General features: G+C 30.2%; 1 protein-coding gene across 1 annotated transcript in view; it reads right to left on the bottom strand.

The window, feature by feature from the left end:
• Positions 1 to 392: 392 nt before the first annotated feature.
• The window catches only part of LOC143045861 (protein HID1-like), a 58,243-nt gene continuing 44,296 nt past the window's right edge, over positions 393 to 14,339 (bottom strand). Inside the window, exons 15-21 of the mRNA XM_076218667.1 lie at positions 13,849 to 13,951; positions 10,665 to 10,895; positions 10,177 to 10,367; positions 9,898 to 10,005; positions 7,996 to 8,087; positions 3,609 to 3,767; positions 393 to 2,134 (exon numbers count right to left, since the gene is read on the bottom strand). Of these exons, the coding sequence (XP_076074782.1) occupies positions 2,071 to 2,134; positions 3,609 to 3,767; positions 7,996 to 8,087; positions 9,898 to 10,005; positions 10,177 to 10,367; positions 10,665 to 10,895; positions 13,849 to 13,951 (948 nt within the window). The 3' untranslated portion in view covers positions 393 to 2,070. The remainder of the gene's footprint in view (positions 2,135 to 3,608; positions 3,768 to 7,995; positions 8,088 to 9,897; positions 10,006 to 10,176; positions 10,368 to 10,664; positions 10,896 to 13,848; positions 13,952 to 14,339) is intronic.

Here is a 14,339-nt window from a genome sequence, read left to right as displayed (position 1 = left end):
ATAAAATAAATGTTCAAGAAAAAATTAAGAAGTTGTGATTTAATGGCTTCGTGAGAACACTGATTTACTTTAACAAGAAATAACTAGAGGTATCAAAGTAAATATTCTATAAATACGAATATATGGGAAAGATAGAGGGAAATTTGTTGAATGCTTTAACTTGTGATTAAACTATACTCACCAAATCCATGAAAATTGAAATTACACAGTAATAACATTATCAAATAGAAGTGGCCTTTAAGCTCTTGTTGATTTTAATGAAAGCATTCATTGACCACAATTTTGGGGAATGTTTTGTTATAATAAAACCGGACTGTATGTGGAAAATACCATGACATGTTGAGGGATTAGGGGTCTTGTTAGTCCAGATATCATCAAATATTACAATATAATTTCAGTCGCAACAAATATTTAATGACATATAATATAACATAGACATTAACAGAATAAATAACTATCAATAGATGTATCATCACAACAGATGTTAACTTTAAACAAATTTTTTGGCCAGATTTCATAAATATATCTATATCTATATATTTCATATCTTAGATTTCAACAGTGGCATAGGAGCAAGGGTAGACTTACAAAGTGAAAAAAAGATCATTTTAAAAATGTCCACAATATATCAGCCATATGTGCCAAGATGTGTTATTTAATAAAAGTTTCAGCTGGAATTAATTAAATTCAATCAATATAATAATGAAAATTTGTAAAGTGTTTCCTTCTTACTGCTTTCCATTACTCCTATATCAGGGTCAAAAGTAATATTGCATACTACAATATATATTTTTCACAACTCTAATCTATATCACAGGTTTTTCTTAAGCCCATATTTACATATTGCTTGGAATGATATATTTGAAGACCATAAAATTTATATTTACATTGAACTATACAGAATACATAATTCTAAACCCTAAAATAACCCACTTTGATGTATTTATTTGTGTCACTGTGTTGCCATTTCATTGAGTTGCAAATTGGTTAATAATGCCATTTCTGTAGTAAGCCAAAAACATACTTAAAGACATGTTGGTGATAACTATAACATTTCATACATGTACTTATCAGAGCAGTATCAATAATGAGTTTTACCAAAAAACGCTTGATAGATTTTCAGAAATGGTTTTTCATAAACACTAAAATAGAATTCATCAATTTTCAGAAATTTCTCCAATGGAAATGCCAACTTTTGAAATAATGATAACAAGTCCTTTAATTGACAAAATTTAATCAGTTTCATTGCTGGAAAGATTATTAATTCAATGTGGAAAAAGGTATAATGACAGCATGTTAATATGTTAATGGACTAAGTGTGAGTTGGATATAAACATATAATATATGATTTTATTGATAAATTCAAGTTCGGATGATGTTATAATAAGGGTGTTTCAAAAATATACACAGATTGGTGTCGTTTTAACCTGAACAAAAGTGAACTCTGAGCATACCTTACAGCAACTTGTTTCAGAGTCAAGCAAGTCAAAAGTCTGATCATTTGGTTATCTTCCTGACGGTTATGACAGAATCTTTATCACGACCTTTGTCCTTATTCTTATTTTTAATACCCATTAAAGAAATAAGCCAAGTTTAACATATGCATTAATCATAGTCATAAAAATGAGGAAAAATCTAAGTAAATAAAACAATTGCATTAAAATTAATATTATGTCTCCTAAAAGCTTATACCTGGGACAGAAAAAAAATATAGAGAACTTTGACTAGCTCATAAACTCTGCAAATATTTCCAATCATTTAACTTCAGATAGATGTCCAAAATTATTCTAAATTATTGAAATGTTATTCAAAGAGTTTTAAAAAATAAATGTCACTAAATAACTTTAATAATGGATGAACACATAATGAATACTAAGTAAGAATTAAGATTATGCTGTATATGAGATTAGTTTTTAAATGATATGAATATTATGCAAATAAAACATTGCATAAGAATATATTCCCCAAGATTTGTATTTTACCCCAACAACTACATAAAACATAAACACAATACTACATGGAAATGTCAGATCTTTGTAACAGGATTTCATTGGCTGTAAGTATTCACTTTTATACTCTCTGGATCTCAAACAGTTTGACATTTGTGTCATACCATATTGGAGGATCCACATTTCTGAAAAAGAGAAAATGTTGTAAAGCATAATGAAATACACAAAGAAATACTTTGACAAAACTAAAACATGTTTTTAGTATACATTTTCAATTCTAAAGACAAGATCTTTAAATGTCTTGTTTCTATACCAATTCTGATTTCTAACATGGGAAGGGTCAATATTATTTAGAAAAAAAACCAATCAATTTACATTTATAACTTCACAGTATAATAAAATATGTAAACATAGACAAGATTGCATCAATTTTAGCAAATATGAAAACAGATATTGATGCTACAATTCAGGAATTAAATATTCCCTTTTGATGTTGCTAAAGAGTTAGGATTCAGTATTTTACAGTAAAATACTTAAAGATATATGAAAGCGTAAGAAATGGATTTCATTTCAAATAGCTGTCTTTCTCAAAATGTTCTTTTGATAAATAATGTATCAACCCAGCTGATTGGTCAATGGAATTATGTATTACAATAGTGCCCAACACTTTCTATGAAAGAGGGAACTTAAAAACCTATAAAAAACATTGGTAACTTTATTTTAAAAATCCAACATGAGTTTAGATAACATTAATTATTTGAAAAATCCAGTGTTTCAAAACTGTAATCCGAAAGTTTTACTAGTCAAGATTGTTTCGAAATATTGCAATTGATTCCCACTGACTATTTGGACCTCATAAGCTAACAGAAACTCTAAGTTGAGTGAAAAAAAAATCAAATTAAAGCAATCCAAGTATGAGGCTAGTCTATTTTTTTACATTTTATTAAAGATAGAGCTGCAAGGGATAGAAAAGGACTTAATGCAAATGAACACCAAAACCATTGTTAACTTATTTCAGGTTGAAAACACTATCTCTCGAAAGTCTGTGACTGTTTAAAAATTGAATTGCTATAAGAGCCCTACAAAATAGACAAATATTTATCTTTTATTTCATATTTGAAGGTTCCAAAATCAATTAAAGTTGTATACATGTACATGCATACATTTACTTGAAGTAGGTTAATTTCTATCCTATGCACCTCATATATTAAGCAATATATTGTTATACACATTAACTTACCATTACCAAAACAAACACCTAAAATTATATCCTTCCTAAATGTGAAGTGATTTGGACTCATTCAAATGGACTTACTTATCAATATAGAGAGAAATCTTAACTGCTTTAAACAGAATTTTAAAAAATCCCTTATCTTTATTGTTAGTTTTTCTGTTGGATTTTACCAAAAGGTGACATAATTATAAAATCTTGCCATGAGACAACAAATGGTAAAACAAATTTTAACTGCTTGCTACATACACAATGTGAGAAAGACACCAGAGTCATATATTTTTTTTTTAATGTAGATCAATTTATTTGATCTATTTAAAAAAAAAAAACTACACAATCAGATCTAAATTATATCATAATTTCACTTGTATATCAAATTAATATATAAAACTCTGAACCATGTACCACTGTTTCCTTGGCATATTTACCTGAGATATATAACTCCCCATAAGTAGGTTCTGAACCACATGGTAGTACCAGAGTTAGCCTGGTATTTCCTAATCAGAATAGGATGTGGTACAGGTAACAGTCCTACTAATGTACCATGCTGTAAAAATTTCAGGATCTCACTTTCATCTGTTAATCCCCTGTAAATAAAAGAATCATGTACGGTTTCATGTTTGTTATAATTTTTCTATTTTAAATTGTTGATGTTCTCCCTTCACTTAATATACAATTTTAATCTCTTAACAATCTAAAGAAACAAATACATTTTAATCATTCTTGTACTATAACTAAGAATTTTTTTAAACATATTTCTTTTAATTTTAAAAAAAGTTATTGAAATAGGTACTTATATGTTATATAAGTTAGGTTTAATAGTTTGATTTTAATTAATCAGTAGTCATTATTTTAGGATTTTCCCAGGATGTGTATTTTCTTTGCTGTTGAGATGAAACAGATTTATTATCATATGTCAATCAGTTAGAAATCAAAATCAAATCAAATCAAATATTTTATTATAGTCTCACCTCTCTACATGTACAATACAAACATGAATACAATATATACAACATGTTTTAATTAAAAGTACAAAACAATCTTAAAAACATTCGAGAGCCACTCTCAAAAGAGTTATGAGAGACTTTTACATAAAAAGGTCAGCTCGATAAAAATACAAAACATTTTTTATCTATATAAAACATTCTTCCTTTGAATTAAAATATCATGGCAGATTTTGGCAGAATAAAAGCACAAATTTTCATTTGTAAATAAAAATATAAATTTTTCTTCATCATTTAAGTCTAAAAAATCAATATTAAAAGAAACTGCTCTAGTAAAAACCTCTTGTCTTGCATGTGAATATAAAGGGCATTTGAGTAAAACATGTTTCTCATCTTCAATGAGTTTCTGTTGCATACATAAATCATTAAAACAAAATCTATTTTCACTTAAAACCCCTTCATATCTGCCTGTTTCAATTCTTATTGGCGCCACACCACATCGAAATTTAGCAAAGGCGCTTTTATATTTTCCTGGCATATGAACACTTAAATAATGTTCTTTATAATATTCTTGTTTAAATAATCTATATGTACGCAGTTTACTGCGCTCATTTGTGTTTAAATCATTACACCATTTTCTCTTGTACATATCAAAAACATTACTTTCAATATTCTTAATATCATTTTTACTAAAAGTACAGTTTATATTACAAAAATTTTCAATATTAAGTTCTCTAAATTTACTATGAACTCTAAAATTCCAGTTTTTAATTTTACTGTTACATATTCTATTTGCCCATAAAAACACTTTTTTATTAAGTCTGGTATCATTCATTTTCAAAAATCTTGACCAATTTCTAAAAATACATGACCATTGTTTAATTATACATGGCATCCAGCCCGTATCTCCATATAATGATAAATTTGGGGTATATTTTCCAACACCCATAAAAAATCTCATGGCTCTATTTTTAATTGCATTAATACTAACATTTATTGTAAATAAAAGATTTTTTGGCTGGAATTTCCGATAATATTGATTTTATTAATGCCATGTGTGTAGAAGGCATTTCTTTGTTTAAGTATATCAACATGAGGTCAAGGACTACATCATGTTCAATGCATGATCGTCTAATTACATTATCTGATTGGTCAGTTCTTAAAATCGGTAATTAATATCAAATTTCTACATGTGCTTGGACATGCGGTCATTCGCCTTTATTTTGGGAGAAAGAAAAGATCGTGTTGAATTTATCTGAAAACCCTCCCATTTCCCTCCCTTTTAAGTGTTATTATATAGGACATTTATTTTTTTCTTTAAACATGAATTAATTACAATATTCATGTATACTTGTTTATATAATTTGTATATACATATGTTGGTGAGTTAATTTTTCAACTCACTTTTATTTTTGTCATTTTTATGATGTTTATTTTGTTACGGTGTGGCACTTTTTCAACCCCACCTTTGCTTATTAAAGTCATTGTCATTTATGCAGTACTATTATAATTGTTAAGATGTAAGTTGCATTTTAAATTAATTTCTGAATAAATGACATTTTACTCATTTTGTATTTTATTAACAGCAAACATAGCTCAGACTCTTTGATCTTGGTCATTTATACAAGGTTTTCTCGTTGTTATCTGTGTCAAGGAACATTAGCTGACAAAAATGTAAATTCCCTAGCTCCCCATATTGAGGCACCATATTCAATAACTGACATAACCAGTGTATCAAAAAGTTTTGTAAAAATTGAAAACTCAAAACCACCATTAGCTTTACTTTTGGCAATTAACAAACCTAATGCCCTACTGGCAGACTTAGCAACAGCTTTTGCCATATCTATATAATTCAAATATTCATTTAACACTAGTCCCAGATATGTATATTTTTCTACAATATCTATGCTATTATCATTAAACATGAATTGAAACTTTGTTCTTTGTACTGACTGGGGTATAAAATGAACAATTTTTGACTTGCTTAAATTTACAACAAGATCATTAGTGTTACACCATTGACTTAAAATGTCTAATATTTTTTGGATGTGAAGTTTATCACATGTTCTTAGCAGGAGGTCTAATTACATCAGTTCCAATACAAATATACATGTCTTGTTAATTAGTGACCACTTGTGGCATTTGGCTTCCTTTGTCCTTTGTTTCTTGATACATTAATCTGGGTGCAGTTTTAACTCCTCCCACTTAGGAGTATCCCATTAAGAAGTTGTGTATTAAAAACCTGTGTATGCTGCCTTGAGTATTCATTTATTTAAATGCAGATTAAGCAGTTATAAGAATAATATTGGCTCTAATAGTGTTTTAGCTAAAAACTTGCCTCCCACCGACCCCTCCTTTCGCCTTCAATATTGCCATGACAGGGGAATCAATCTCAGCACGGTTTATAGATTTCATTTATGAAATTTTATCACTGGTTGTTTCAAAAATTTCACTCATCCCCCAAGAATTTCTGGGGATAAACTGTCAAATTTCATACAAATTCATTCCAACACCAATTCAACATCAACACTACTAGGCTTCCTCATAGCCTCCTTATAGGCTTCCTCATTGTCTCATTATAGGCTTCCTCATAGCCTCATAGGCATGATAGCCTCTAGGAATGATAGCCTCATAGGCTTCCTGATAGCCTCATGCATTTATTTTGAATCATCGTTCCAATTGGATTGGTGTGATGTCAAGCCAGGGGTCTATACTTTGCTACTTTCAGTATGCACATAGCTAGGCTCTTGGTTTAGGCATGGAGCAAAAAATTTAATTTTTTAGCTGAGTAGTTTCCCCAAGGGCCAAATTATAATTGTGATGTATATATATAAAATAAAAGTTGTAATTAAATTATAATTTATGTTTAATTCAAACATGGATACCAATGGCATTGCTACACAGTATTTCCCAGGAGTTTATTTACAAGATAGGTTATAGCAGGAAAAATTAGGTCGATAATAATGTGAGCACTAAATCCTTAATTTTACATATCATGAGTTCAAATGGTGTGTTCTGAAAGAAATCAGGGGTAATTAAATTATTTAAATTACTATGAAATTACTATGAACTCATTATGTGTGACTTTGAGGATTTTGTTCACTGACACATTTATTAGCGAAATTGAAATATAGGGCAGAAAGTTACATCAGGATGGTTTAATTGTCAGGTCAAAGAATTTGCAAAAAGATATGAGGTTGGATGTTTGCTCAGGTGTTAACACACATTTCCCTATTACATAACAGATTACCAAAGAAAAGATACAGTATAAACAACAGACAATTAAAATAAGATTAGAACAGCATCACATCAAACAGAAATAAATTTACCCGAAAAATATTTACAAAGAATCAGAACACAATACAAACATGGAACAAATGACAATTAAACATATCATGGGGGGGGGGGGGGGGTCTCTTCCTATATAAAGGTATATACATATGTGCCGCTGGAATGGGTCCCTTTTTTGATCCGTCAAATATATCAATGGGGTGCAATTTTACCGAGGAAATATATCAATAGGTAGTAATTGACCGATTGTGATATATCAATGGGTGATAAATATATGAATGGGTTATGATTTCGCTGTGAAATATATGTATAGGTAGGGATTTCACAATTATTCAATATATGAATGGGGGGTGTTTTTAAAATCCCAGCTGCACACCTGTACCCAAAATCCCATGTTGAGACCCCCCCGTGAAACATATTCAGGATCATTTCTGAGAATTTTGTATAAATTAGTCGATTTTGTAATTCTAAGTCAGATTCAAAGCTTAACAAAAATAAAAAAAACTTTCAATTGATTAATACTGATACAATTTGCCATTAATGACTAATATTATGTTTTATTTTATAAATGTAAACCTACTTATCAATACATATTTTCTCCACTTGGGGTACTAATACTTGTAACATTCTCATTATTGTCTGCAAGGGCAACTTCTGTTTCCAAGACTGTACCTGTAAATGATTAAAATAAAGACATTGATGTAGCTCTATTGTTTATTGTTTTGTTTACAAATAATGTTAATATCAATTCTAAACTACAAATCTAACTTGTATTAAAATTTATATAATGAATCGTATATATAAATAATTACATTAGATGTTTGTTTCACTATTATACTTTATTCTGTTTGGCTAACTGCACATCACATGTTATTCCTTAAGCAATTGCATTACGCAATAAAACTTTTCATTCATGATAACACGTGGTCCCACAATAAAGTGCACAGGTGAATTAAATAAAACAATTATAAAATTGGTGTTTTCATGATCATATCTAAAAAATGTAATTATAAGTATTGAATGCTTCTTTTTGTAACTTCATAGGGGTGTAAAAGCGTTGACCGTGCGCACATTTTTAGAATGAAGCGCTTCTGCGCTTCATTCAAAATGTACTTCGGTCAACGCTTTTACACCCCAATAAAGTTACAAAAAGAAGCATTTAATTCTTAAATGAACAATAGTGAAATACTGAGACAGAACAATTATGCATTAATTTACATGAAATGCTAAAGGCTGTCTTAAACTTGCTGTGAGGTGAGTTTTTGTTTGCCCAGTGCTAAAGACTGTCTTAAACTTGCTGTGAGGTGAGTTTTTGTTTGCCTAGTGCTAAAGGCCTAATTGTGACTTTGAGAACAGTTATAAGAGAGCTGTGCCTTTGCTTTTTGTGTGTTTTTTTGCTGTGCATGTACCGATTTTGTATCATGGATGGGTACCCCATATCCTTTGTTTTTCTATGATGAATTATATCCCTTAAAATTTTACTATTCAGATTGACATGTTTGATTTTCATTCATGAATTCGAGACCCATGATGAATAAAGACTTTGTCTGTTACAACTTCACTGCATGCATGTGACAAAAGATAATTTTAATTCTAATATGTCGTGCTTCTTGCTTCTGTCGCTTTGTGAATAAACCCATGCTCAAATCCATAAATCCAATAAAATGTGTTTGCACATGCGTAGATTGACTACTGCAGAATAATGAATTTTATCAAATTGACATGCATTTAATATTTCAATAACTTAAAACACTTCCAAACTCTTAAATGATGCCCATGTTGTCACTAATTCATTTATTATGACTGTAAAGCCTGTTCAAAACTCCTCCCTCTGAAAAATCACATTGCCAGTCGTTTAACTGCTTGTTTACAAACAAAAAAAGCAGTTTTAATGGAAAAGCCTACACACACGCTCACACATATACACATGGGACATAGAAATAACCTTAACTGTCCTAATCAGAATCAAATAATTGTTGCAAGCTATACTTTATTGTAGTTTTAACATGGGTAGGCATTATATTCGTGTTATTTTAGCCCTCACTATCGCTCGGGCAAAAATAATCTTGAATATAATGCTTACCCATGTTAAAACTACAATAAAGTATAGCTTGCATCAACTATTCCTCACAGCCGATTTCATATTGTGTGTAGCTAAAGGTTATATCTTTGGTTAGCTTGCTTGCTAGCTGAACCTTGAAGTCATTATAAGTTAAGGTATACTACCCTCCTTTGGAAGTAGCCTAGTCCTACAGACAGATAGATTAATAATCAGTTGGACAAGTCGATTCTTAAAAGAGGGTAGTTTACCTAACCTTATAATGACTTCAAGGTTCAGCTAGCAAGCAAGCTAACCAAAGATATTACCGTTATCTACACACTCAATGAATTCGGCTGTAATTCAGAAAGTTGCACTTTTTATAGTTTTTTCAGATAACCAAATCTTTGTTGTATAGTATATATTCATAAAAAATATACAAACCCAATCTGGTGTAGCCACCCAGCCACCGGCTGTGGATCCCATCCTAGAGAGTGGAGGCTTGCTTGATTCACTTGTGACAGAATGCGTAGGACTGGAGGGAGGAGTTGGCTGAAAATGGAAAATTATGTAACATTAAGTTATGATCCCTCAAAAATTAATTTAAATGGACAGATAAAAACGATATACTGTGATGGTTTGTAAAAATGTTAAAAAGATAAAACAAGATTATAAAAAAATGATTTTCTAACTAAAATCTGAATTAAAAATCAATTTACTTACCAAACTTTTCGCTTTTTGAAGTTTTCCTCTGGCTTCCTGTTCTTCAGATTCTGTTGGGTTGTGTATTTCATTTGGAGGTTGAATACTATGGGTGCCACTGGGTGTGGCCAGATCTTGCATAGGTGGTATAGGAGGTGGAGCATCAGCATGTGCTTCATCTGGAGCTGCCTTCTCAGTCATTTTGTCAATTCCTGTAATTGAATTTTTATGAACATTACACTTAGCTGTCTTATATGAAAAGATTATTACAGATATGATGATTTTAGTATTTCAACTAATTGTATCTTATGTAGTCTTATAACATTCCCTCAATTACATGTTACATTTGTTGTTTTATCAATAGTGCATTCAAGCCTTAAGAAAATTTGTACTTCGTTAAATATTTAAATTTGTGGTTTGACCATTTGTCTTATTTGTTCTCTTAAAAATAGAAACAATAAAAACAAGTAGAATTACACTATATAAATTATACATTATACTATTCTTACTAGGCGTAGCAGCTAATGATGTTTTAAGAGTGCCAGGCTCAGCTTCTGAGGCAGGAATAGCTCCCTCCATTGTTTGTGGTTCTTTGTGATCTGCCCCAGCAGTTAAGTTAACAAACTTCTTCCCTCTCTTAGACAATGCTTTAGCTATAGCCGAGTGTTCTACAGGTAGATTAGCCAACTGGTGGAAAACATTTCTCTTCCTGATTATTGTGTAGATAAGGTTGGAGTTGCCTATAAAAAAGTGGTTAGCTCATTCTTATGTCATTATGTTTTCTAGATGCTGAACTGTAGCTCATAGGTCCGTATGTTATGTTTGGACTATTTGCTGACCATCTATGGTCCCCAAATAGTAAAAAAATATCATTAGGACCTATGAGCTATGGTTTCACAGCTAAATGTTTTCAAAGTTTCTATCAGAGGTGCCGTATTTTTTGTTATTTCAATCTTTATAGAGAGTGAATCAAATTGGTCAAAAATTTCATTATTTCAAGTATGAATGTAGTTTGCTCAGGGTTCTCACTAAGAATTTTTAAAGGCGAGTTCAGGGACTCATCATTTTTGGTCATGGTGAGTCCAACAGCAAGGAAAAGATATTTCATTGCAATATAATGTAATATTTCAGTCTCCATGTCCTAACAGCGCAATGAAATGACATTAAATTCAGATTACTTTTAAACTTTTGCTATAAAATGATGATATTTGTGTTTAACTGTGTTGAGTTTATACAAAATATTTCAATCTTGATGTTTTATTACCTTGTAAGAAAAAGAACATATTGTACAGCATTTTAATGTATAGAAACAAATTAGAAATTGTAAATCTATGTCATAATTAGTAGCATTCACATAAGCTAATCCATTTGTAAACGTAAAATAATTTATCTAGTAGACAATTGTAATCTTTGTCAAATTTCTTTAAAGCTGTTGTAATCTTAACTTTTCAGAAAATGTCAAGAACACATCCCTTAGAATGACAAAAGATGAGAATCTTAAATGTTTAAATCTAGTGCTTGTTAATTATAAAAGATGTGGACAAGTTGATCCAAATCACTAATAAAATGGGATTTATTTTAATCATTTTATATGTATTTCAATCAACTTTGGCTGAGAGTTAAACATTACATATATTTATATCATGTTTAGGATCAAAAATAGAAATCAATCCTATTGTGCTTTTGAAATCATTATAAGGTTCAGTTGCAATCATTTAAAATTGTAAAAAAGAGAATTTTCTTTGATTGCACTAACTCTGTTATCTTTTACTTGCAAAGACAAACGAAAACAGAACTACAAATCTAATATGCCATTGAACATCTTTTGTACAAATCATTTGCACAAAACTCACACCAACCTCTAAAACAAAGCATCTAAGGGATAGCCTAGTATTCAGGGTTGCGTTCAATATCGTAGCTGCTACGTAGCACTACATAGATTTTGACTATTGAACATGTAGCTATATACTAGTTGTTACATAGATATTGATAGCAGCTATGTAGCCGCTATATAGCTGCTACGATATTAAACTCAACCCTGATGTCTGTATAGCTAAAATCTTTTTGTCTTTTGAAGAAAACAGAGTCAGAAAAAGAGGACAGAAGAGACCAAGGTTGAAATAAAACTAGAGGCTGTAAAGAGCCTGTGTCGCTCACCTTGGTCAAAAATGGACACAGATGGATTCATGACAAAATTGTGTTTTGGTGATGGTGATGTGTTTTTAGATCTTACTTTACTTAATATTCTTGCTGCTTACAATTATCACTATCTATAACGAACTTGGCCCAGTAGTTTCAGTGGAAAATTTTAGTGAAAATCTACAAATTTTATGAAAATTGTTAAAAATTGACTATGAAGGGCAATAACTCCTTAAGGGGTCAACTAACCATTTTGGTTATGTTGACTTATTTTTAGGTCTTACTTTGATGAACATTATTGCTGTTTACAGTTTATCTCTATCTATAATAATATTCAAGATAATAACCAAAAACCGCAAAATTTCCTTAAAATTACAAATTCAGGGGCAGCAACCTAACAACAGGTTGTCCTATTCATCTGATAATTTCAGGGCATTTTACTCCTATGTCCTATTTTTAGCAATGGCGGCCATCTTGGTTGGTTGGATGGGTCATCGGACACATTTTTTAAACTAGATACCCCAATGATGATTGTGGCCAAGTTTGGTTAAATTTGGCCCAGTGGTTTTAGAGAAGATTTTTGTAAAAGTTAACGACGACGGACGACGGATAGACAAGATATTGGCCAAATAAAGATAGCAGAGGAACAGACAAATAATAACACAAAGACCAACAAAATTCAGATGTAAACTCAAACAATTGCAATATATTTCTGAGTATAAGAATGTTATAAAAATATGAGAGTGATTTAAACAAAAAACCTGTAAAAAATCTAATAAAAATAATAAAGTATTAAAAAAGATATACATAAATATGTACCTATTATCGTTGACTTTAATTTGTTACTAATGAATTAAGAAATGCATGGCAACAAGTACTTATTATGTTACTCACCATCAAATTGATACTGTATGATATTATTATATTATGTTACTCACCATCAAATTGATACTGTATGATATTATTATATTATGTTACTCACCATCAAACTGATACTGTATGATATTTTTATATTATGTTACTCACCATCAAACTGATATTGTATGATATTATTATATTATATTACCCACCATCAAACTGGTACTGTATGATATTATTATATCATGTTACTCACCATCAAACCGATACTGTATGATATTATTATATTATATTACCCACCATCAAACTGATATTGTATGATATTATTATATTATATTACCCACCATCAAATTGATACTGTATGATATTATTATATTATATTACCCACCATCAAACTGATATTGTATGATATTATTATATTATATTACCCACCATCAAATTGATACTGTATGATATTATTATATTATGTAACTCACCATCAAACTGGTACTGTATGATATTATTATATCATGTTACTCACCATCAAACCGATACTGTATGATATTATTATATTATGTTACTCACCATCAAACTGATACTGTATGATATTATTATATTATATTACCCACCATCAAACTGATATTGTATGATATTATTATATTATATTACCCACCATCAAATTGATACTGTTTGATATAATTATATTATGTTACTCACCATCAAATTGATACTGTATGATATTATTGAAGACTTCCAAGATAAAGAAGACTAGATGGTGATTAGTAGGACTGGCATACAGAAACCAGGGAGTACTAAATGCCTACAAATCAAATCAAACAATTTATTTTGAACTCACAGTTGGTACAATCCCAGTTTTTGGTGGGGTTTGTGTTCCTTAGTCTTTTGTTTTTTTATGTTGTGTTTTGTTTTAATATTATTTGTCTGTTTGTCTTTTTGTTTTTAGCCATGGCGTTGTCAGTTTATTTTGTAACTATGAGTTTTAAAGTCCCTCTGGTATCTTTCGCCCCTTTTTTTCAAAGCACTTGTGATCACCACTGTGGGTAAAGATTGCTTTCATTTATCATTGTACTATGCATCAGAAAATATTTAAACAATATTTTGAATAAAGTCTCCCTTTGGCAATAATTAAAGGTAGAAAAGATAACTGCATATGCCCTGCACTACTTTCTGTAACTAATGTAATTTTA

Source organism: Mytilus galloprovincialis, chromosome 9 (assembly GCF_965363235.1).
Source record: "Mytilus galloprovincialis chromosome 9, xbMytGall1.hap1.1, whole genome shotgun sequence".
Lineage (NCBI taxonomy): Eukaryota > Metazoa > Mollusca > Bivalvia > Mytilida > Mytilidae > Mytilus > Mytilus galloprovincialis.
Note: the sequence above shows the minus strand (reverse complement) of the source record. Positions and strands in the feature narration are given on the sequence as shown.